Source organism: Echinops telfairi, unplaced genomic scaffold (assembly GCF_000313985.2).
Source record: "Echinops telfairi isolate 266 unplaced genomic scaffold, ASM31398v2 ScPeMD7_4225;HRSCAF=4972, whole genome shotgun sequence".
In the NCBI taxonomy this organism is placed as follows: domain Eukaryota; kingdom Metazoa; phylum Chordata; class Mammalia; order Afrosoricida; family Tenrecidae; genus Echinops; species Echinops telfairi.
Genome location: NW_022108124.1, coordinates 15,787,785 through 15,812,238, shown reverse-complemented (window position 1 = coordinate 15,812,238; position 24,454 = coordinate 15,787,785). Strand labels below are relative to the sequence as shown.

The window sequence follows — 24,454 nt, the reverse complement described above, 5'->3', positions numbered from 1 at the left end:
TCTGCCAGGGCTCCTAAAACTGGAATGGAAGATCGGAAGGGGAGTGACGTGAGCTAAAGTCGTCGAAAAGGCCAAGCCAGCCAGCGAGAAGCAGGCCCAGCATGCGAGGGCTACTTCCAGTACGCTATTAACGCGTTGTTATCAGAGTCTCTCACTTCGTGGGCGCTCTTGTGCAGATGTGAGAATGACTAAGGATAGATACGGCATCAGCCTTTGTGGAACTTTCTGCCAATTATTTCTGAACCTCAGTCCTCTGCTTGTACGTTTCATAATTCACTCAATGTAACTTTCTCGAGCTCCGAGTTCCCCACGTTCCATGACCTTGGGACATTCTTCCCTGTGGCCTCCCTATGAACTTCTCCCTGAAGTCTAGTGCGCCTTTGATCACCATTCTAGATGCACTGCCTAATTAAAGGCGCTTCCATTAAGATCAGAAACAAGAACAGCATGTTAACCATCACAGCTTTGATATCACTTTGAAATGTAAGTATTAACTAGTACACGTAAACCAAATGGCATGTTGGTTTTCTGCTGCTTCGCATGTTACTGAAAACCGAGTGGCTTACACCCACGCCCATTTATTCTTGCTCAGTTCTGTGGGCCAGAAGTCTGCACTTCCGATCTCAGCGCTTTGGGAAGCCCTGAGCTGTAGCTCTAGTTGAGTAGCTTGGGTCATTGCTCAGGGTCACACGCGATTGAAATTCAAGGGTCTGTTGGGCCGAGTCCCCATCTGGAGACTCGAGAGAGAAGTTGACTTCCACCAAGCTCTTTTTTTAGTGATTGGAAGAATCCAGTTCCTGGCATGTAGGATTGCCCCTTAAGCTGGTCCACATTTCTCACACCGTCCACTCTAGAATCCAGCCAGCAGCAGTTGGCCAAATCTCCATTGAGCTATGATTTTTTTTTTTAGTTTTTTCTTGGTCACCAACCTGAGAAAACTCATTAAATTTGGTGAGATCGCTTGTTGGAACTCAACATCTTGTGACTGGACTTTGACCTTTCGATTCACACCTGGGTCCTGCCAAAAACTGGATGTGCGGCTTCTCCCTCCCTCCTTCCCCCTTCCTTCATTTTTCCACCCCGTTCTTCCTTTCAAAATTGTTAAAGTGCTGGCGACATCACCGACTTATGTATGATTAATGAAGAAAGGTACCGCATACATACTCAGAATATTACCGTGATTTCTATTCAGCGTAGAGACGAGATTGAATTTTAAAGTTCGTGCAGAAGAGAAGAGGCACTATTTAATGGAACTTAAACCCAAATTGACCCTATTAATTAAAATCAGCACCTCTCAGAAGTTTAATATCAAAGTTATTATCAAGAAATCTTAGTTCTAACCCGGTTTTCTGCTGACAATTTGAGCATTTCCCCCATCTTCTAGATGTGGTACATAACTGCGGGGGATCTCTCTGTATTAACTGTAAGTAGGACTAGACTTTCACTTAAAAAACACACCTTTGGTCTTCTTGGCTACAGACATGGGATGGGGCCATGTCTGACCTCCTTCAGCTTCACAAGGAGGAAGGAGAAGCCAACTGTTCCATCTTCTGAGGATGCTCTTACGAGGCAGACCTGAGTCAGGTGTGCTTCTGTCCTCCAGCCTTCTTTGTTCTGACACCATCTCTCCCTCCCATGGCACTCTGCTTCTCTGCTGGGTTCCATGATTTGTTGCAGTGTTCACAGAGACCCCCCAGACAATGCTCAGAAGTTAACGTGTTACAATTCAGGATCAGAAATGGCAAAGATACAGTTGTTCGGTTAGTGCAGTCTCTTCATTATCACCACAGGCAGGCCTCTCTCAGGTCCTAAGCTTCTGAGCCACATGGTCCCTTGGTCTGTTTTGAACAAGTGTTACAAAACTCCTACTAGGGCGTGATCAGTATTCAAAAGGCATCTCCCTCTATACAACAGCTTCCTGCCTGTGCTGGTTGAGATTCTCCAACCCTGTTTCTGAGATGTCTCATTTTATTTATACCCAGTGGAATGGTAAAACTGACAATCCTGCATTAGAGTCCACACACCTTATTTGCATGGTTCCACCCAGTCATCAGTGGGAGTTACAAAGACTAGAACTAGAAAGAGCCATACCCAGTAATTTAAGTGTGCCACTTTGAAGGAGAGACCATTTTAATTTTCATAAAAATGTAAGTACGCCAACTCATCACCTCTAGGGTTAGGTTCTAAATACCAGGCTACTATACATCTTTCTTCCTGTAGAATGTTTAACCACAGTGTCACCAACTCCAGAAATGTTCAAATTGTCAGCAGAAAACTCACTGCCATCTAGACAATGCCGACTCATTGCGACCCCATAGGACAGGGTACAACTGCCCCCGGAGTTTTGGAGACTGTCGTTGACAGATGTGAGTAGAAAGCCCTCAATTTCTTTCTCTCTCAATGCCCCCAGGGCTCGTTAGCTAGAATTCACAGTCTTTATCAATTGGGATCTGAAGATGACCAGGGCTCTTGGAAGAGAGGAGAAGTGGGTACATGTTGATGCTGTTGTTGCTGTTACTCTGGTGCTAGTCCCCACTCTGAGGGCCATCCCTCGGCTTCTCACTGCCTGGCAGGCTTCCCTACCATGCCCTGGGAAGTACGTGACACGGCCCCTTCCCCACTACCACAGAGACCATTGGTTTGCCTCCTGCCACCCATTCTGGGTGGGGATCTGCTCACCTCCCACCCACCCTCGCCTCACAACCCCATCTGGTCCCCTTCCCTCTCTCCCCACGACCTCCCTGCCATCTTCAGGCCCTTGCCTGGCTTCCACCTACTTGTCCTCGGTGGAAGACCATCCCAGAGTCTCCCCTGTGCTCCACAGCTGAATGGAAGTGTCACACAGCTGAATGGGAGAAGGCATCCCATGACCGGTTGGTTGCTGCGCTTGTATGGTCTCGCCATCACCGGGGCCTCTGATCTATCATTTGGATGGTCTCTGGAAGGTGCCCTGAGCCTAATTGGACCCCATCTAGGGCCCAGACTATGGGATGGGGGGTGGGTTAGGGCACACAACCTGTGAAAAGTTTCAAAGTTGTCATCAATGCACAATGTCCAATAATAAGTCAGTCGGTAAATGACGAGTAGTAATCTAGTGGGTCTTCCATTGTCTGATTGTGTGTATGTCGTTTTAGACCACCTCCTTTCTCCCTCCCTTTTTTCAGTTAATTCAGTAAATACAGGGGGCTTCAAAAAGTTCATGGAAAAATAGAATGAAAGGACCATGGGATTTTTGTAAACGTTTTTGAAGCCCCCTCATCTGTACATGGAGCGACGTAGCCACGCCAGGCACTGGGGACAGAATGTGGAAAGACCAGCCTGCCTCTCAGTGAGTTTATATCCCGTGGTGCCTCAAAGGTACAGGACGCCCTTTCCGGTCACCGTGAGTGCTGTGAAGATAACCAGACCTAAGGCGAGGGAACGGGGCAGAGGGGGAGGTGAAAGAGACCGAAAGGCTGTTTCATTGCATCATTTAAGGAATTTGTCGTCATTTTTGTACATGTGACATTTAAGCCTTTATGAAAATGCCTAATTAGAGAATCTTTGCCTACTCATACACATTTGGAATCTTGAAGCTGCATTTTTCTGTTACCACCTCAAATAGTTGCCGAGCCTGTAATTCCGAGAGGCGCTGTTTTAGGTGGGGTGGTCCCCGGAAGCTTGTAGTGAGGTCCTCATCGCTGGAAAAGATAGAGCTCCTGTCCCATTTGTCTTGGGTGGAGCCTTTGGGAGCCATTTTGTCAAAATATCTGCTTTTCATTTTTATTTTAGTTTTTCATTTTTATTTTAGTTTTGAGTACTTTGTATTTAAAGAGATCAGCTTGAGGTATATTTGTATCCATTGTCTTTATGGTAATCTGCGGGGTAACCCTTCCTTCCTGGGGAAAATGAGTGCTACATTTCTCTTTATAATTTTCATCATGATATCCTGGATGACACAGCCCAACAGTAAAACATCTTTTTCCCTCGCTATCTTGATTTTTAGACTTGTTCCCTGGGGAAGCAGTGTGGGGTGCTGATCCAGAAACTGTGTGAGGTAGACCTATCAGCTGTGGTTTCTTAGATACGGTGTATCACTGTAGTCTTAGCTATGACGTTAGACTGATTAATTAATGTATCATCGTAGTTTTAAGTAGGAGAAGAATTCAGACCCACAAATTACAAGCCACAACACAAAGAAGGTAGGAGATATGGGAAAAGAATTAAGTATTAAGGGACTTTGCAGGGACGCGAGTACGGACCCCTGGTCGGCTTCACATTGAGCTGCCAATCATATGGCCAGTAGTTCAAACCCAGCAATCACTCTGCAGACTTCAAGAGATTTAAAGGTTTGGACACCCAAGGGGTGGGGGTGGGGGTGTTCTTTTTCTGTCCCATGGGGTCACTATGAATTAGCATTAGTTGGATGGCATTGGGGTGTTTTATTTTGTATGGGAGGCTGTGCAGTACATACCGACAGGTTGGGTACTGCACTGCCAGAACACAGCTTGAGCAGAGTGGAAACCAAAGAAAAGTACGAAGACACACTCATGGAAGCGTGAGGACAATTTACAGTGCTGACATGAGATTTGGTATTTTCTTTTTCTCAGAAGATTTGATATTTTCAAAAATACATTGAAGGTCTGAATTTTTCTTCAAACTATTCAGTAAGCATTTCAGAACACATTGTCAGGTGCAGAAGTCATGATAAATGTTTCAGAGGTCAGGTTGACTCCGGACTTCTTAATAAGAGAAAAATCTAACGTTTCATAAGAGTTTCCGTGCACAGAAGGGAAATGTGCCATCTCAGACTGGGACATTTTAATAAAGGAGTTAAACGTCTGCCACAGGCCCATTTTGGGTTTCAGAACATTTGAATCTCTGTTTATTGTAACCAAACTCACTACCAGTCGATTAATTGGCTCATAGGGACCCTGTAAGGGAGAGTGGAACGTCTGTGGATTTCTGAGACTGTAAATCTTTCTGGGAGCACAGGTGTCATGTTTCTCTGGCAGAGCAGCGGGCTGGCTCCAATAGCTGACCGTGTGGTGAGCAGTCAAACACACACCCACTGTGCCGCCAGAGCTCCTCCTTTACTGTACAGGAGCTCTTGTGCCCGGCCCCTTTCTAAGATAACAAATTTGGGGGAAATTCCAAGTTGATGTAGTTTGTATTGTTCAAATAGATCTTTGGACCGAAGGGGACACCATGTGACGTCTAACTTGTCTTCCATATTTAGTACAGAGTGGCACACGGCATACGTTCTGTATCTCAACAGCTAGAGCCGGTAGAGAAAAACGGGACCAATTTTTTGGAATCAGCAGGTCAGTAAGACCTGGAAACAAGACAACATTTGAGACACCTAACTGTGTGTTGGTTACTAATAAGTAAGCCTTTGTGTTTTCAAATCTAGAGAGGAAGCTATTTCTTACAAATTGGGAATGTCCTTTTAATACGTAGTGGCAACATTCCGAGGAGCTTTTGAACTGTCTTACGGAGGTGGTGGTTAGGTGCCATCCAGTTGGTGCTGGCTCACAGTGACCACTGCACAACGGGAGGGGACGGTCCCTGGTCTTGCGTCATCTTACAGTCATTGTTCACGTTGAGCACATTTTTGTGGCCACTGTGCCAACCTCTCTGGTTGAGGGCATATCATCCTGTAGACGTCATTACGTTTTGCCATCTACTTCCCGACCTGGAAGATGGGAGGACATTCGGATGGCTTTGATTGGCTTCTTGGTCTCCCCCGGGCGTAAACAGTCTGTGTTCTGATAGGCATGCTTTTGGACACTGATGGGAATTGGAACAAAATAAATATATTTGACCTTTCCATAGATCCAGTTTTTGGTGGGGGAGGCAAAATTCAGGTTGTAAATTTTTGGGTGTTAGAATGAAACATTCATTGTAATGCTCCACTTTGTTTATTTCACAAATACTTTGACAATGGTTGGATTTTTGTGCCAGCTTTGTACATTTGGCACCATGATGCCAAATTCAAAGGGAATCTAAATGGACGAAATTGGGGCATTCGGGTCACCACTTTAGGCCAGAAGGACGCATACCTTGATCTCCATCTCCTTGAATCGGAATATTTCTACTCTTGGGATGTCTTGTGAACTTAGGGTCTTGTCTTTGAAGCCATTATCATGACAGATTTTTGCTGATTTTACAGGAGAAACCCAGAAAAGAGCCTACGGGCTTATTACATGAAATTGTTTTTAACAATTATTATGAAGTTCATGTGCATCTTTCACTTTAAAAAAGGAATTCTACACAGACACACACGAAGGGGGTCTTCCAATAGGCCGGGCTCTGTTCTGTCATAAACTACATTCCCACGAGCCTTTTGAAGCACCGTCACCTGTGCGCATGTCCGCGTGCATAAAGTCCATCCGCCCTTTCCTCGCTTTCCCCACGCGTGTGACTACTCCGTGGCTGAAATATCTATGCTCATATGCAAGATGGAAGGACGTCATAAAATGACAAGCCTGGGAAAGCCCTTACGATAGCAGTTAGTTTGTTGGTTTATATCCTGTCTCATTTCATGGCATCTTAGAGTTGACAGACGTTGTCACCCAGTTCAAATTCTGGAAGAACCTCCTGAAGAGTACTGTTAGCCAACCCTTCCTGTGGCGTCTGGGCCGAGCTCCTGAACTTCCTCCAAATGCCCCGGCTACTTGCAGCTTCCTCCTCATCAGCAACCCGTGTCAGCCGGTGCTCCTGTGGCGGAAATACCGCACGAGGGCGGCTTTCACAAACGTGTGTCTCCCCGAATTGTGGAGGCGAGAAGTCTGGCTTCAGCATGCCCTGTCGAGGGAACGTCCTCTCTCTGGTGCTCTGGAGGGAGGCATCTGCTCCTGGCTGAGCCTCCGGTGACCTGGCATCTTCTTTGGGCCTTGCCTGCTCTGTCGGCTTGTTTAATCTCTTTTATATCTCAACAGAGATCAACGGGAAACACACCCTATGCTAATCCTATCTCATGAACAGAGCAGAGACAGCCCATTCCCCAATGGGATAATCACTGCAGACTTCGAGGTTAGGAATTACAGCACACATTGGCGGGGCGGGGTGGGGCTGGGGGATGCAATTCAATCCATAACAAACCCTGGCTCTTCAAGCGCTACAACCCTTGTCCGTTCTGTTAGATGCATGTTTTAAGCAAGGTCTGCCTGACAACATTCCCTTGCTGTGATGCTTATAGACCTGTATGTTGTCATCAATAATGTGGACAGTACTTACCCAGCCATTCAAGGGTCTTGTCTACTATTTTATGTTAATATGTTTACTATTTAATGTTAATGTCTTCCTCCTCCTCCATAGGGTTTACTTTCTGAACATCCCTCTTCGGAATCCGCCTTTTCCTTTTACTCCCAGAAGACGTACTGTGGACCTCCATGTCTGTATCTCTCCACCTGTGTTGTCTTGTTTGACTGACCGTTTTGCTTTCTACTCGCTATCTCCTTCTTGATTTATAGATGTGCTATGCATTATGTAAACAGTCTCCAGTTTTTACTGGACTCCAAGGGTCTTTGTGGTATTTCACTATTCTACGTTATACTGCAACACCTATTTTTTATAACTCTATCTTGGAACACCCCTTCTTTTGTTCAGTCGTGTCCTCAGTGTCAACATTATGTTCATTTTAAGGCATTTGGTATGTTTTGCCAATTTTTGTTATCCCACAAAGAAGCCAGTTGATCCTGCCAGTGTCCCTCATGGAAAAGGCTTTTACCCTGATTGTTGTAAGAGAGGGGTACTTAGCCGGCTCTCTCTTTTTAAAAAAAAAAATCATTTTATCGGGAGCTCATAAAACTTTTATCACAATCCATACATCCATCCATTGTGCCAAGCACATTTATACACTTGTTGCCATCATCATTGGCAAAACATTTTCTTTCTATTTGAGCCCTTGGTATCAGCTCCTCATTTATTCCCCTCCCTCTGCGCCCCACCTCTGTCACGAACCCTTGATAATTTATAAATGATTACTTTGTCATGTCTTACACTGTCTGATGTCCTCCTTCACCCACTTTTCAGTTGCCCGTCCCCTAGGAAGGAGGTTTATGTAGATCCTTGTGATTGGTCCCCCTTTCTACCCCATCCTCCCTCCACCCTCCCGGTATCGCCACTCTCATTATTGGTCCTGAGGGGATCATCTGTCCTGGATCCCATGTGTTTTCAGTTCCTGTCTGTACCAGTGTAGATTCTCTCATCTAGCCGCATTTGTAAGGTAGAATTGGGATAATGAAAGTGGGATGGGGTGGGGGAAGCACTAAAGAACTAGAGGAAAGTTGTATGTGTCATCATTGCTACACTGCACCCTGACTGGCTCATCTCCTCCCCGCAACCTTTCTGTAAGGAGATATCCAGTTGCCTACAGATGGGCTTTGGGTCTCCATTCTGCACACCCCCTCATTCACAGTGACATGATTGTTCTTTGATGCCTGAAAACTGATCCCATTGACACAGCCTGCTCTTTTGGACGTTTTGTTTTGCCCTTCTGAGCTTTTACTTGTCATTCTTCAATTGCTAATGGCGTTGACCATTTTCCCCTTGTTATTCGTCATTATCTTCTGTGGATTGCGCCCAATTTTTTTTGGTCTGGCAGGGTGTTTAGTGGCTCCCACCAGCTTTTCATATATTAAGAATATCCCTCTTTGTTTCTTGAAACATTCTACAAGTAGTTGCCCCTCATTTGAATTGTTTATCAGGGTTTTGTTGTTGAGAAAAACTTAACTTTTTACAACTTTGGAGGTTGTAAAAATTGTTCCTGTTTCTCTTTGGTAACATGTTCCCATCACCCATGGGTAAGTAGATATGTACTCATTTTAGTATTCTTTTTTTAAATAAAAAATCATTTTATTGGGGGCTGCTACAGCTAATATAATAATCCATACATCCATTGTGTCAAAAACATACCGTATATACTTAAGTACAAGCTGATCCGAATATCATTTGCACCTAGTTTTACCACAAAAACTAAATTAAAAATGCTGAAAAACTCGGCTTATACACAAGTATATATGGTGTATGTATATATATTTTATATGTATACATATAGATATAGATATAAAACACATATACATGTTGCGTTAGTCCTGGTAGGCTAGAAAAACAAATCCATAAACATGCATATGTGTTTGAGAGAGTTTTATATAAGGGGTAATTGTACATGAAGAGAGCATCCAAGCCCATAAGTCTGATATTTGTCCATAGGCCCAATATCAATCTATAAAGTCCTCTTCAGACTTGGGAAACACACACAATGACGCCGAATGCAGGAAGATCACAGGCCAGTCGGTAGAAAGTCTTTGGATCCAGTGGCGTTGTAAGCAGCTCAGCACTGGCAGGAGTCTCCACATGGCTTCTCCAGGTCCAGGGTTCTGGCTGCATCAGGGTAGGTCCATGTGGCTTCTCCTCAGGGATGTCTCACAGGGAGTGAGCCGAGATAGTGTGTATCTTTCACCTGCAAGGAGGAATTCCCAGAGTTTTCCCAGAATCCTCAGGAGAAGGCCATTTCCACATAGACCTCACTGGCTGTGACCCGCTTGACAGGCTAGACTCCAGCCCTTTACTCTTACTCCCCTCAAGTCCCAAATTGACACCAGATTCTGTAACTGCCACACGTGTTATATTAAGCACGCACGTATGTCTTTTGGGATTGAGACGATGTTTTCATAACATAAGGACTTTGACCAATTAGCTTAACTCTCTAAGATCACTCTTACTGGTCTAATGTCAGGTGCCACCTTTCTTGCCTTTTGGTTTTTTTCTTTCTTTTTTTTGTTTTCTTTTTCTTTTGAGTTTACCTTATTCTGTTAAATTAATGTGTTTCTGTAAAATATGCTCATATGGCAGAGTGCTTCTGTGGTGCACTTTCATATATACTTTCACTGTATTCCCCTATAAAATCCCTTGGGTATTCTGGAATATGGCTGTCTGAGATGTGAGATGTGAATATGTGGCTTAATCCCAGCTGAGTGGACCTCTTTAGGACATAGCATCCCTGCCCACACGTGTCTCAAGACCATCCTGAGTTTGTTGGTTCAGTTTCTTCTGTCTCCCTAATTGAGCCCTGCTTACATCAGGCACTTGACAAGAGAGGGAAAAGTCCATTTGATAACAAGTTTGGTAATAAAGTGTTGGTGGGAAAGTAGAGTTAAAATAGAATAGTTTCTCCACAAACTTTTTGAAGCCCTTTCTTGAATCCTGCCTGATAGGATCTACTCGATAACGTTCTTGTCCTTGCGGTTGAAAAGAACAATATCCTACTCGATTGTGTCCACACTGGGGTGGCCAGGAGTCCGGCGAGTATGTTATTTTTAGGTGTGTCCCCTCCTTTGGGATTGATAAAAATTTAGCTCGAATGATTTGCCTTGCATGGGTTCCGCTCGGAGGGCATGCTACGAGTAGAAAGATGGGGCAACTCTCTGGTCAGGGCACTGTCCTGCCAGCGGTATCTCCATCTCTCTGTACCCGGCGCAGGCACTTGGATGCTCCACTCCAGCTCCTCCCTGGTCACTGCTCACAAGTTGTTTCAGAGTTGGGGCTTATCATGGTTTGCTTATTTTCGGCCACCTCCCATTCAGAGGCAGGTGCGATCCAATGACTATAAGCTCAACCACCTTATCACCCTTGAAGACAAGCTTAATAAATCACAGCCTTCTTTGGGCTGGATCATGCTGACCATTACAAAGTTATCTTTGATTAAACAAAAATATTCTCACTATCTGTATGCTAAATAGATCCATTCTGGGTGTTAGCCCTCTTTTTCCAAGTGGTAAAAAGCACAGTGATTTTTTTTGAGAAAGTTTCCACATCCTGGTTTCATCCTTCTCTTGTTTCAAGGTCAGATAACCTCAAGCAACCTCGACGGTTTTTATCTCTCAGTAAGGTTTCTTCATTGTAGTCTTCTTGTAGTATATATTTTCCATAGTCTTTCTAAATACATTTTTCATGGCTATGGAGCAGGTGTCTATGACTGATATGCTGTCCGTAGTTTGCCTAATGCCTTCTACACAAGAGAGTGGATATAAGGAGACCACTTTGTAAACAATAACTGCAAGCCCTTCCCTTAGTGAGTCAACAATGGGAGTGTGGGCGACTCTCCACAAGCCTGCTGTTTACAAAGAGTGGTGAGCAGGAGAAGGAGGCCGCCTTCTCTTATCTGGACTTCCTGGCAGTGCCTCTGTTTTCTTGTAAAGGGTTAGCTCGGCAGACGTGGGGTGTTCGCATCCTGCATTGTCTCCAGGGAGATAACCTCTGAGACCTTGGAATATCCTGCCTGATAGTGTCTTCCCTTACCTGGGACCTTCAACTGCACCAGATGGTTCATACTAACAGTGCGATTAATGGTGGGGGCCTTGGACCAGCCAGATAGCTTATGCTCACAATGACTTATGGTGGGGGCTTGGGCCAGGCCATATTCCGGTGACTTCTGGAAGGGCCGGAGACGGAGGAATTAAAGTCAGCCACCTGGGTACTCCATGCCTCTGTCACTGACTCCTAATATAATCCTGCACAGCAAAGCTTGAGTGAGCTTTCCTGGTTGGCAAGGCTTCACACATGCTGTTAAACCTCACTGCTGGGAGGATTCAGTGCTGTCTGCACAAGTCCATTGCCTGGTCCCCGGTGGATCCTGCTTAGGTGCCTCTCGCCTTATCTGTGTATCATCTCGCTGCTTTTCTAAGGTGCCATCGAGTGGCCTCCAAGTCCTCGTGGCCCTCTGTTTGACAGTTGACACAAACCCAGCACTGTTCAGCCCTGTGCCACGCTCAGAACTGTTTTATTGGCGCCCATCGTTCAAGCCACTCTGTCATTCCATCTCGTTGATGGTCTTTTGGGCTGAGCCACCTTTTCATTAACTGATGTCCTGCAGGGAACGTTCTTTTCTGCGGCTATGTCTCGTGACGTGACGTCTTTCCGATCTTACTTCTGTGGTATGTTCTGGCTATATTCTTCAAGACATCTGTTGGTTGTTCCAGAAGTCCATGGTGTACGGTTAATAATCTTCAACACCCTAATTCAAAGGAATCCGCTCTCCATCTGTCTGTCATACTCATTGTTCGGCTTTCATGTTCATAGGAGACGTTTGGGCTCGTTGCTTGGCACCTTCGTGCTCACAGGGACGTCATGAGTCTGACAGCTCGTCTGGGTTCCGAGAGTCTAATGAAAGACTGCACCTGAGGCTTGTCTCTGGACTTCGGACTCTAAGCCCCAAACTCCAAACTAAATCCACTGCCGTCCAGTCATGTGACTCAGACAGAGTAGAACTGCCCCGCATGGCAGAAGATTACTTAAGCGTGTACGAAGAGTTGAATTGGATGTCAAGTTTTATGAAATGCAGTTTGTCACTGGGGAAATGGGGTGGGTTCCTTGTCTGACCTCCTTTGGCTACCAAAAAAGAGGGAAAAATTCAAGTCCACATCTGCCCAAGGACAATTCGCCCTCGTCAGACACCACCTTTCCCACAGCACTCCGACACAACACAGACAGTACTCACGTCCCTGTGGTTGGTCAGGAGAGCCAGCAGACGACAATGTTAAGGATACAGTCCTTTTGTACACAACACCGCTTCTCCTCCATGCTGGCAAGCAGGTCTCTTTCTGGGCCTTAGCCACTTAGCCATGTGGTTCCCCTGGCCTTTCCTTGCCCCCTGAACCAGGAAGCTTACTCCTCTACTCTGCCCCATGGTCTCAGTGAGACTCCTTTACCCGGTCTCATGATGTCAGCGCTCTAGCCCCTTTGGACCTCGCATGCACTCTGCTGGTGACTCTTTTTTCTTGATGGCCCCAGGAGTCTCTCTCTCCCTACTTCTGAGATGGCTCCCTGGTCTACCCTGTGCCAATGGTAAAGCTGACCAATCCCCTCTGAATGTTTCACAGAACCTATTCACCTGGGTCCCATCCAGTCCTTCGGCAAGAGCTACAAGGACAGGAATAAAACAGCCATGCCATCTCGTTTCCCTTCGCCGCTCAAAACCCCCACATCCAAGCTGATTCCAACTCGGGGCTGTCTCGATGCGGTTTCTGAGGCGGTAAATCTTTATGGGGCCAGATAGCCTCATATCTCTGCCACAGAGCAAGCTGGTGGTTCAGAACTGCTGACGTTGTGATTCGCAGCCCAGTGCTTACCTGGCAGCACCGCCAGGGCCCTTCACTTCCCCACGGTCACCCGTACGCCTGTTGCCCTGGATTTGGATTTGTAGAAATGATAACATTGATTAATGGATTCTCTAATAATTCTCTCATTCTTGAAATTGATCATGTTCCTTGGTACTGCATTTTAAAATCTGTCACCGTCTTTGATTTATGTAGGATTTTTATAATGAATGACTGCCCTTTCTCCTCACTGTGGGCATTTTATCTTTGTTTTGGATAAGTCTTTTATTGCCATGGCTTCAGTACATTTTATAAGAAAACTGTCTAAAAGGGAGTATTGCCTTTTTTTTAACACACTAAACACTGTTCACGATGGAACATCTTCCTGCCTCCCCCTGGTTTGAAGAGTATACTGTGCAGCAGGCTCTCAGGCCCCAGGAAGGTGTGGAGAGATTCTCACTCAGCGGGATGCGCTCCCCAGGTGACTTCCCACCTGCCCTGCTTGGGCTCACTTTGTCTCCCTCTCTCCTCTTCCTTTATGCTTACAAATCCCAGCCAACACCCTCAGGTTGCCTTCCTGAAATACTCCCCGGCACCCCTGAGCTGGCTCCTTTCTAATGGCTGTGGGCACAGAGGTCTCACACTTAAGCTGTGACATAACGACTTCCAGACTGGGAGTGAATAGGCTCTGAGAAGGAGCCCGGGCCCTGTTCTTCCCATGGAAAGCATCTGTCCCCCGTCGTGCCTTTTTAAACACCTATTTTGGATCCTCAGAGATGTTTACTTCCTTTTTAGCTGTTGAAGGTAGTTGAGATAAATAGGGAAATGGATTGATTAACTTGTTCATTCATTCGAGTATTTTTAAAATTGAACATCTGCACAGTATTGTGTACTAAACACACACACACACACACACACACACACACACAATCATGAAAAAGCCCAAACTCACTGTTCTTGAGTTGACTCTGACTCTTAGTGACCCCTTGGGAAAGAGTCAAACTGCCCCTCTGGATTTCCAAGACCATAAATCTTTCTAGGAGCCAGACAGCTTCATCTTTCCTCTTCAAAGTGGCTGGTGGGTTTGAACGGCTGATCTTGCGGTTTATGGCTCAATGCGTAACCCACTCTGCTGCCAGGGTTCCTGTACTGTGGATCATTGAACCTGAAGAGTTATGCTGTGGGACTGAAGCCGGCCTCTGGCGAATGAATAACACTGTAGAGCAGGCTGGGTTTGGTTGTGGAAACTGCCCAGTAAAGATATTTGGTGTGTTCTAGAAAGAACTTTTGAGACTGTGAAGCAGATAGTAATAAGAATGCTTGCAGAAAAGTATTACCATCCTAGGTCTGTGACTGTGGGAGCCTGCTGGTAGAGTTGCCCCTCAGCTGTGGCATCTGGGAATGCCGTTTCCCGAGCATTCTAAATCAGCAGCTCTCTCACGATGCTACTTCGCTGTGCAAACAATGCGGCTTATGCTGAACACCTGCTCTCCCTGTGGGTGTCTGGGAGTTTACTATGCTAGATGGAAATTACTCCCTGGTACAAACCTTCATCCCGTGGATTTCCCTGGGTAGAAACATGGTGCTGTATTTTCAGGCCTGGGGAGAAGGCGCTCTGTAAACACGCTGGGCTGGGAGGGGTGGGGCGGGGGATCTGACCACCTCTAACTTCATGACGGGTGGTGGTGGTGATGGTAGTAGTAGTAGTAGTGGTGGTGGTAGTGGTAGTGGTGGTTGGTGGAATTGTTGTCTGATCCAGGAGCCCGTAGCTTATTTCCAAGGGTTGATCAGACATGTCACCTACCTCCCAAATGTTCTCCTAGCTCTGGCACCAGCTGTCCCTCCCTCCCACAGCACCATCTGCCTCTCGGCCGTGTTTGATAATTCCTCCCTGCGCACACAGACACCTCACAGACCTTCTTCACCGTGAGGGATTTGTGAAGGAAGGCACAGGTTCAGGAAGGCTCTGAGGATCGTCTCTCCTCGGCAGAGCCCACAGGCAGGCCTGTCTGGAGCTGTCTGACTTGCTGCCACTCAGTCTCTAATCAGCAACTGCTCCAAAGCTCTTTCAGCTCTGCCAGCAAGCCTCTGGCATGTGGCGCACAGAGCTGCACCGTCTCTCTTCCCCTCCCTCCCCCCTCCATCTCCCCTGGCTTCACTTCAAAGAGCTTCTTACTTCAGGGGTCCTAGGTCTAAATACGATATGTGTGAGCCCCTCCCTCCCCTCTGGGATGGCTCATGTTAAGTCTAGGGGCTTACAACTAACCAAATCCCCTCCTTCATTGTGTGGTCCCTCTACCACAAGCATCCTATACATCTTAGTGACATCCCTGATGAGCAAGCCAGGCTCCTTGATGGGTCACAAGCACCTCGTTGGCATGCACCTCCTTCCACTCGGTTAGTCACTGGGTGGGAGTTAGGACTGCGCCGTCCCTGCCCCACACGGCCATCTCTTAGGAGGGAGAGCATTAGGAAGACCCTGTGTGCATGGCTGCTTCTCGCCCCCAATATCATCCTGTGTGAGCCTTGGTGGTTTAGTGGTGATGTGTCAGGCTTCTCACTGCATGGCATGTAGTCTGAAACCACAGCCCACTCCGTGGGAGAAAGAGGAAGCTTTCTACTCCTGTTAAAAGGCTACAGGTGGTGGAAACCCACAAGGGCAGTTCTACCCTGACGGATAAGGCTGCAGTGTGTCGGAATCCACTCTGATGGCTGTGTGTTTAGGTTTTTGTTCTTGTTTTGTCTTTTAACATGCTTACTGTGTGCTGGAGTAAAACTTCGATAGTGGACAGTAACAGCCTGAGTCATGAAAGTGCTTACTGAAGATACCTGAATGCCGGGGGGTCTGGGGCACCCCTGACGCAAATGCCTGACCTTTATTATTTCTGTGTGGGCTCCTCGTAGTGTTACGTCACAGGGCTTAGCTCATCGAATCCTCCCCGTCACCGGACCCACACGGCAGGCCAGTGCTATCGTCACCACTGCAGGGCTTCAGGAAATTAAGTTACCTGTGTAGGTCCTGTAATCCACAAGCTTATTCCCGAACCCCCGCCCCAGGTGTTAGCACCTCAGAGTATATTGTTTTTGTTGTGCAGAGGCGCGTGGAGGTGGACGATACTTTCATCCTCCGCATCATTTCAGATACGAGCACGTTCTGACGGAGCCGGACCCGGTGCCCGCGTACGCCCTGAAGCTGCTGGTCGCCATGACGGAGCACAACCCAACCTTTACCAGGTACTTGAGCTTCCCTTCCCTGGGCCTCCTCCTCCCCCACGAAATACGGGTGACGTCTGAAAATCACTGTGGAAGATGAGGGGATGGTAATTGTTCATTTTTCAAGAATCGTAGTATCTACCTCTTACGCAGTTCGGACTCTTATTCTCCTATTCTGGGCCCTTCCTGGAATTTACGAAACAGTTCAATCAATGCAAGCTTTAAACGTGAAGTTACTTTGGGAGTAATACTAACACATGCACTTACACAACAACAACAACATCACCCAGTGCCCATGGTTGAACACGGTGCTTCCATCTCTCTGTTTGTAGGCTATCACTTGCTACTGTTTAATTTAGTTGAAAGAGTAGCGTTACATGGAGCGTGGGCCTTTGCTGAAGAACCTCCCGAGATACAGCAATACTGTAGCCTACCTTCTAGGACAGTGGCCATTGCTCTCCATGTTGCTAAGGAGTTTGTCTGAGCGCACCTACGTTGAGAGGCAAGGAGGGAGCAAGATCCTCCTGCGTTTTCAAACAGGAAAAGTAGCTTTTGTTTTACAGGTAACGTCTGAAGACGTTTTGCTCCAAAGTTAGCAGCAGGTCATTAATGAATATCACAAATTACTTATGGCACAGTGTGTGAGACAAAGCATTTGCTGTCTCCTTCTCTGGCGTGTGTATGAGTCTGTGACGTTAGTGACCTTCACCAAGTTGTGCAACCTTCACCACTACCCTTTAGAAGCCCTGTCTCCACAGTCAACCGGAACGCAATACATCTGGGCAGTACTCCCCGTCGGACGACTGTGTCTATGCACCGGCTGTTATATCACTGGGCCAGGTGATACTTGTCCTTTTGTGCCTCACTTAGGCATTTCACTAAGCACAGTGCTTTCAAAGGCCCATCCATATTGTGACATATAATCAGAACTTCATTTCCTTTTATGACCCAAACAAATTCCGTTGTTTGGATAAGTACACCTCCTTAATTGTCATTTGTAATGCCGCCCCTTGTTTGCTGTTGTGAATGATGGATGCGAATGTTCAAGAAGCCGAGTTCTCGCTCTCAGGTTGTTTCGATAGGTTTTGGGCAGACACACCTAGCAGTGAATTGCTGGGCCATCTGGTACCTCTGTGTTTTTTGTTTCTTTTTTTTTGAGGATTTGCCAAACTATTTCGCACAGCACTGCAGGATCGTGTAACACTGTCAACAGTGGGAAAGGGGTTTTAATTTAACATTTCTCACCAGCATCTCCTTTCTATTTTTTGGATCCTCGCCATTCTCACAAAAACTCACTGCCTGTGAGTCAATTCTGACTTAACAGCTCCCCTACAGGACGGGCTAAAATTGCCCCTGCGAGCTTCTGCAGCGATACCTCTTCATGGGAGCAGGAAACCTCATCTTTCTCCCACAGAGTGCCTGGTGGTTTCGAACTGCTGATTTTTCTTCCCCTTCACCCAAGTCAACACCTTTCTACCCTGTAGCCTATTCATTCCCCTTCCCCTCCCCCTCCTGGCAACCATCCAAGCGTGTTTCTTCTGGAATGAAAACCTTTTCTTTGAATGTTTGGGTGAGTGCTGGTACCTGAAATCCTGGCAGCAGGCACAGCGTCCAGCATCAAGCCCCCACAGGAGGACAGAGTGATGAGTGGTGCATTAGAACCACAAATCTCCTTGGTCACTTGACCATTTTATCATGATTTAATGCCTTTATTTAACTTAAAAATGTGTCTAATCTCAACAGCAACTCTGCTGTCTTTTGGGCCTTCTTTGCATGGAATACTTCCTCCGTTCTTTCTCGTTCAGCTTACTGCTGTTTCTGGGTCTCAGCCGTCTTTCTTGGAGACAGTGTGTAGATGGCTCGCCCCCACCCCCAAGCAATCTGACACTCTTCCTTTGATGGGAAAGGTTAATCTTTTTGTATTTAAGCAAATCACTGATAAAGATGTGTTCTGCCTTTTGGTTACTTATTTCTTATGCCCTTTGTTCTCCCACCCCTGATTAAAAGACAATACTGTTACCATTTGTTTGTGTTTGTTTGTTATTTTGGTTGTGAGTGAATTTTTGTGGTTTTCTTCTTTTTCATGTGTGAGGGGGCCTCAAAAAGTTCATGGAAAGTGTAATGTAAAAGACAATGGAAAATTTCCACAAACTTTCAGAAGCCCCCTTGTAGGACGGTAGGTAGGTAGGTAGTTTGGGTGATTAACCTTAGGGTTATACTTAACATTTTTAATTGATAACATTATAGTTTAAGTTGATAGCAACTTAATTTCAGTAACACACAGAAACTATTTTTATATTTTTTTCCTCCACCTTGCATAGTTGTTATCCTGTATTACACTTCTTTTTTAAAATAGTGTCGTTGGCATATCATTCACACACCATACAATTCAATAGTTCCATCACATTAAGAAGAGTTGCCCAGTCATCAGCACAATCCATTTCAGGACATTTTCTTGGTTCTTGTGCTCATTGTTATAAGTGGTTATCAGCCATTTCCCTACAACCTCCTCTGCCATATCCCTAGGAACCATTATTCCAGTTACTGGCTGTATAGTTTTAACTATCCTGGGTTTCATAGACAGAAAATCATTCAAAACAAAACAAAGCCTAACAACAATAAAAAAATAAAATGGATGAAAACCTCAATCGAATGGAAAACACAAAATGTTAAAATCTAGAACCAATTTAAAATGAATCAAAAAGGAGATCAAATCATAGGGTGTTAAATTTTAATCAAACTGCGTCTCAATAATCCACTTTCCATTGCACTCTGCACGCTGATAGTTCAAATCCACCAGTCACTCCACAGGAGAAAGATGAGACTTTCTATTCCTAGAAAGATTTACAGCCCCCAAAGCCACGTGGGCATTTCTAGCCTGCTCTGTAGGATTGCGATGAGCCAGAATGGACCAGTGATGCTAGTGAGTTGGGTTTTTTGGTTTGGATACAGAATGTGGGATCTTTGGATGGTGCAGGTGATTAATGTGGTTGACGACTAACAGAAGGTTTACCAGAGACACCTGAGAAGAAGGCCTGGCATTGTACATCCAGAGCATTCATCATTAGAAATCCCACACCCTATAGAACACAGTTCTACTGATCCGCAGAAGAGTGGCCCTGAGTTGGAATTGACCTGGTGGCTGCTGGGCTTTTCTCCCCGTTTAATTTTATGTCCAGTCGCAAACATTTATAGTTCTGTTTATTTGTGTTGGTTTCGCATAAAGCAGAACCTATAAAGTTACAAATTGAACAAAATGAAGATGACATATATATATTCTTTGAATATATATTCAAGTTCATATCTATATGAATATATACATTCAAAGAGAATATAGATAGTCTGAGTTATTATCTAATGTTCAGTCAGTTCTAGCTGAGGAATTTCCGTACTTGACCATATCAGTACTTGTCATAATCAGATTTCGATGTGGAATGTCGAGAAAGTTTTGCATCAGAGCTCGGACAAAACATTGGTCTCTGACCCGATGCATGTAATTTTTGTAAATGAAAGCAGTTAGTGTTTCGGTCACTCGGCGTTAGGTGGCGTTGTTAGTAAGCATTGTTTAAACCTTTTGCGGGCGTGTTCCAAGCCTTTTGGTATAATTTTCTTAGTTTTTGCGGCTTTTTGTACTGTTTTTAGATAAAAAACATAGGTCCTAAGAAAGAGTTTGTTGAAAAGAATCTTCATGATAAGGAACTGGTTAACCGTGTTATTGATATTGTTGATGATAATTTAGTAAACTCTTTTAGAAAACAGTTAAGGGAACACTAACAGCAGACCATATTAGACAGATTTTTTTTTTAAAGAGAAAACCAGCCATGTCCTCGTGAAAAAAAGGCAAAGCAGGGGAAAACTCTTGAAAAGCAGCTACCAGTTGATTTGGTGGAAGGGGGATTCCTCTTCCCAACAGTGACCCCCTCTCCACATCCGTGCCACAGGTCCAGATCCTCGTCACTCGCAAGGAATGGGCCTTAGTAGTTGTGTAACACTTTTTTAATGTTGTGTTTCTTATTTAAATTCTATTACTTAACTCTGAACTTACTTTGAAATTTCTGTGTAATGTTTTGTAGAAAAAGGAAAGGTTAGGGTAAAAACTTGGTGGTCGAGAACGAATTAATCCGTCTTCTGTTATTACTTACGGGATAAACTGATTCGGGACTGGACTGCATCGCCTCTCGAAGCCGCTCCTTCTAGAGCGCATCAGCGTCGGGTTGGGGCCCTGCTGTGCTGCGGGCTTACTCGTCACAAGCTCCCTCAGGCTCTGTTTATCTTGGATTCTCTGAATTTTACCCTCATTCCTGAAAGACCTTTTGTCAGATAGAGAACTGGTGATTGGCAGCGTTTTTTCTCCGAGTGTTTTAAATATGTCGCTTGACCGCCTTCTGGCCTCTGAGGTTGATGAGGAGAAATTGGCTTGGTGTCTCCTTGATTCCTTTCAATGGACAGTTTGCTTCTCTTTGCCGGCTTTCTTAATTCTCTTAGGTTTGGCTTTTGAGAGTTTTGATGATGAAATGTTTGGGTGTGAATCTCTTTGGGTTTATCCCGATTGGAGTTCGTGGTAGGCATAGATTCTTGTTGTGTGTATATTCATGTTATTCCTTAACCATAAACAGTTTCCTACTATTATTGATTGAAATCTCGGTGTCCTCTTTTTTTTCTGGGATTTTCCGTGAAATGTTAGTTCCTCTGATGGTTTCTCGCAGTTCTATTAGGTCTTGCTCAGCTTCCTTGATGTTCATTTTTTGTTTTGGCTTTTAGGTGTCGTTGAGTTGATTTCCAAATCGTAATGACCCTGTGTACAGCAGAATGAAGCACTGTTCCATCCTGTGACATCCCCACAATTGTTCATACGTTTGAGAAAAATGGGGCTTAGTCTTGGAAACTCAGGAACAGTTCTACCCTGCCCTGTAGGGTTGCTATGAGTCCCATCAACTCAATGGCTGTGTGTTTAACCAAAGGCATGCATGCTGAAAGACTGTATTGTTACTGCTACTTGCACAGAAGAAAGTGTTTGTAGAGAGCATCAGTCTTGAGTGGTTAAACCCCAGCAGCCTTGCCAGTTGGTATACCAGGCACTTGGCTGTGCCTGGAGAGTGTGTTAGCGATGCAAAAATCTTTGTCTGTGTGATTGCCCCAAACCTGCGTTTGTCACACCTTCCACATAGATGGTAGCATGTTCCCAATATCATTTGTACCTTTAAATACACACACACACACACACACACACACACACAAACTTATTGAGGTATACTTCACATACTGTACTACTTTTAAACAGATAACAGTGTGATCATGTCATCCAACGGTAGATAAACCAGGGCTTCCTGCTTGTCTGCACATAGTGCAGAGGCTCTTTTAAACATTGTAAAGCTCAGGGTAGCCTCTCTCTCTTTCTAAGGTCAATTCCAATCCTGATCTCTAAGGCAGACACTTGTAGTAGGTTTCACACTCCCCAGGTGATTCCAGCAGGCAAACAGTTGGAGAACCTAGTAGTCAAAGCATTTGTAACTTTTCAAGGTGTTACCAAATCCGCCTTCCTGTAGGTTGTGGCAATTTCCTCTCCGGCAGTGTTTGCGAGGGCCTAATAGTACCAAACCTTTATCACCTCCATGTGTAGAAGTCTTTGATCTTCACTATTCTGGTAGAGAAAATTGCCTCATGCTTTGTAATGGAACCAATTTTAGTATTTTTGTTCTTTATCTGGTTTGTGCTATGTGCTTTTATTTGTGCTTTAATATGTGATTATTGTAACCAACACCAACATTAGGCCTAATAGTGAAAAGGCTTCCCCCACCCCGGTTTTCATAAGGGTCTAAAATTGTAACTCATTAGTCAGAGATATCCCCCAGTGAATGTGTACACTGAATAAATCTGCCATTGAGTTAATTCCAATTTATAACGACCCATTAGGACAGAGGCTAACTGCCCCAAGATGTTTGAGTCTACAAATCTTTATGGAAGCAGACGGCTACCTCTCTCTCCTCCAGTGGCCAGAGGGTTTAAACTGTAGACCTTTCATGTAGCCACTCCTTAAATTGCGAATATACTGAAAACCCCAACAGATTGCAGTTCTGACTCTGAGCGGCCCTGTATAGGGTTTTGGAGGCAGTAAACCCTGACAGGAGCAGGTAACCTTGTCTTTCTCCTGCAGAGCAGCTAATGGGTTTGAACTGCCAACTCTTCTGTTAGCATTTCAGCATATACCCAGCACCAGCATCATCACGAATAGAATCCCTTAATGGGCACATACAAATGTCACTGTAAACATACATATGTAAAGTAACCACGAACTATTTGTTACACATCTAATTGGATCCATGCAGCATCATGTTCTTTGAGGGATCTCCATCTTCATTTAACTAACATGCATAATATGAGCTTAGAAGATCAAGTAATAACTACTGGAACATTAAGCCATATTATGTCAAGTCAAGCATTTATTATTTTTGTGTGTTTGTCCTTATTTTATAAAATTGTGGATGGATGCAGAAGCCCTCAAAACCTTAATCATAATACCGACAAGACTTTCTTCTCTTCAAAATATGAGCCAAGAGCATGATCAAATCTATATTGTATTTGAAAAGAAATTGTGTGTGTGTGTGTGTGTGTGAGATAGGTTTTTTGTGCCAACGTGGCTCCTGTAGGAACATGTGGGAGGAGTTTAGCCTGTCCATCAGGTTTCCGCTTGATTGGAGGGCAACCTAGATGAATGGGTCTTCCAGGCAGCCTCTTCCTCTGTCAACTTGGAGGCAGGCCACACTCTCTCTTCGCCTTCACTTGCCCGTTGAAGAGCCACATGGAGACCTGTGTGAGCCCTGGAGATGCGTCCATCACCATTGGATCCACACTTGTCTGCACCCACCAGCCTGTGATCTTCCTGCATGGTGCATCATTGCATGCGGCTCTGTGAGTCTGAAGAGGGACATGGACTAGTATCGGGCAAACGGACTTGATCTGGACTGGGTTGGGATGTTTTCCTGATATAGAACTACTTCTTGATAGAAAGCTCTCTCACACATAGATGACGTTCACTGGATTTGTCTCTAGTCAACCTGGCTTAACACTGTGTTTTAATTTAAGCACCACTGTCCCGGTCAATCTAGTTTATTGATTTGATAGCAGCGGGTTGAGTTTTTCCCCCATACTAGCTCATTTTACTATCTAAAAGAATGTTTTGACACCCCCTGAGCCCTGTCCTTTTTTCTCCCTTTAATTTTACAGTAGGTTGCACCAAACCATTGCTCTTAGGGAGAGTAATGCCCCAGTAGCTTGTTTCCATTAAGAGCTAATTAGCTTTCAGCAAATCTTCCTTAGCAAACAAATTAAATTTTTACTTGTTTGAGTTCTTTTGGAATAAAATTTAGCTCATTACTTGAATTGCAAGAAAATGTTCATGTGCCGTACCCAATAAGGATGGTGAACATTTCTACCAAAAAAAAAGGTAGAGCCATTTGTTTTATGGCAAGAATCATGAACGTGGATTTTAAAAGAATGAAATTTGGGGGATGTTTAAAGTGAAGATCATAGGGCATCAACAGTATAGGTTTCGAAGGTAGAGCATTATTCTAGTCAGTATCCTCATTCAACTAGTCAACTTCCCTCCTTGGTGTGTTTCTTTGTTCATTCCTTTGTGTGTTCATTCGTCCATCAAACGTTTGTCGACATCTGCATGATGACATGGGCAGGTGCCGATTTAGATGGAGTGGTCGCCCTCAAGGCACTCTTTAGTGGAGGAGAGATGTCAATCAGATAAAACAGTGTGCTGTCAAAGATAAAATTATGTCCAGAAGAATATGGGATGCCTACAGAAATGGAACTCCACGAGGTCTATCCTGCTGACCAATTACCTAACCGGCATGTCACCTCAGTTCCTTCATGTGGAAAATGGGGATACTCTTAGCACCTGGCTTAGAGGAAATGCTCCTGTAAGTGTCCCTTCCTTTTCCTCCTCCCTTTCCTCGTTTACTCCTCTTTCCTCCTTCTCTCCTCCCTTCTGGTCCTTTTCCTTCTTCTCCCTCCACTCTTCATCACCCCCCTTCTCCTTTTCTAGAAGTAATGTTGAAGGGGTAAGTCTGCAAGAAAGGAGATGTGTTTGGTGATACTTACTCAAACTTGAACTTAAAAACAACCGCTATCCACTCAATTCTGACATGGGGGGG

At 45.0% G+C, this 24,454-nt stretch overlaps 1 protein-coding gene across 1 annotated transcript in view; it reads left to right on the top strand.

Moving 5' to 3' along the window:
* ULK4 (unc-51 like kinase 4) overlaps positions 1 to 24,454 on the top strand; it is a 606,607-nt gene that overhangs the window by 182,663 nt on the left and 399,490 nt on the right. The window contains exon 30 of the mRNA XM_030886939.2: positions 16,221 to 16,313. Within this exon, the coding sequence (XP_030742799.2) occupies positions 16,221 to 16,313 (93 nt within the window). The remainder of the gene's footprint in view (positions 1 to 16,220; positions 16,314 to 24,454) is intronic.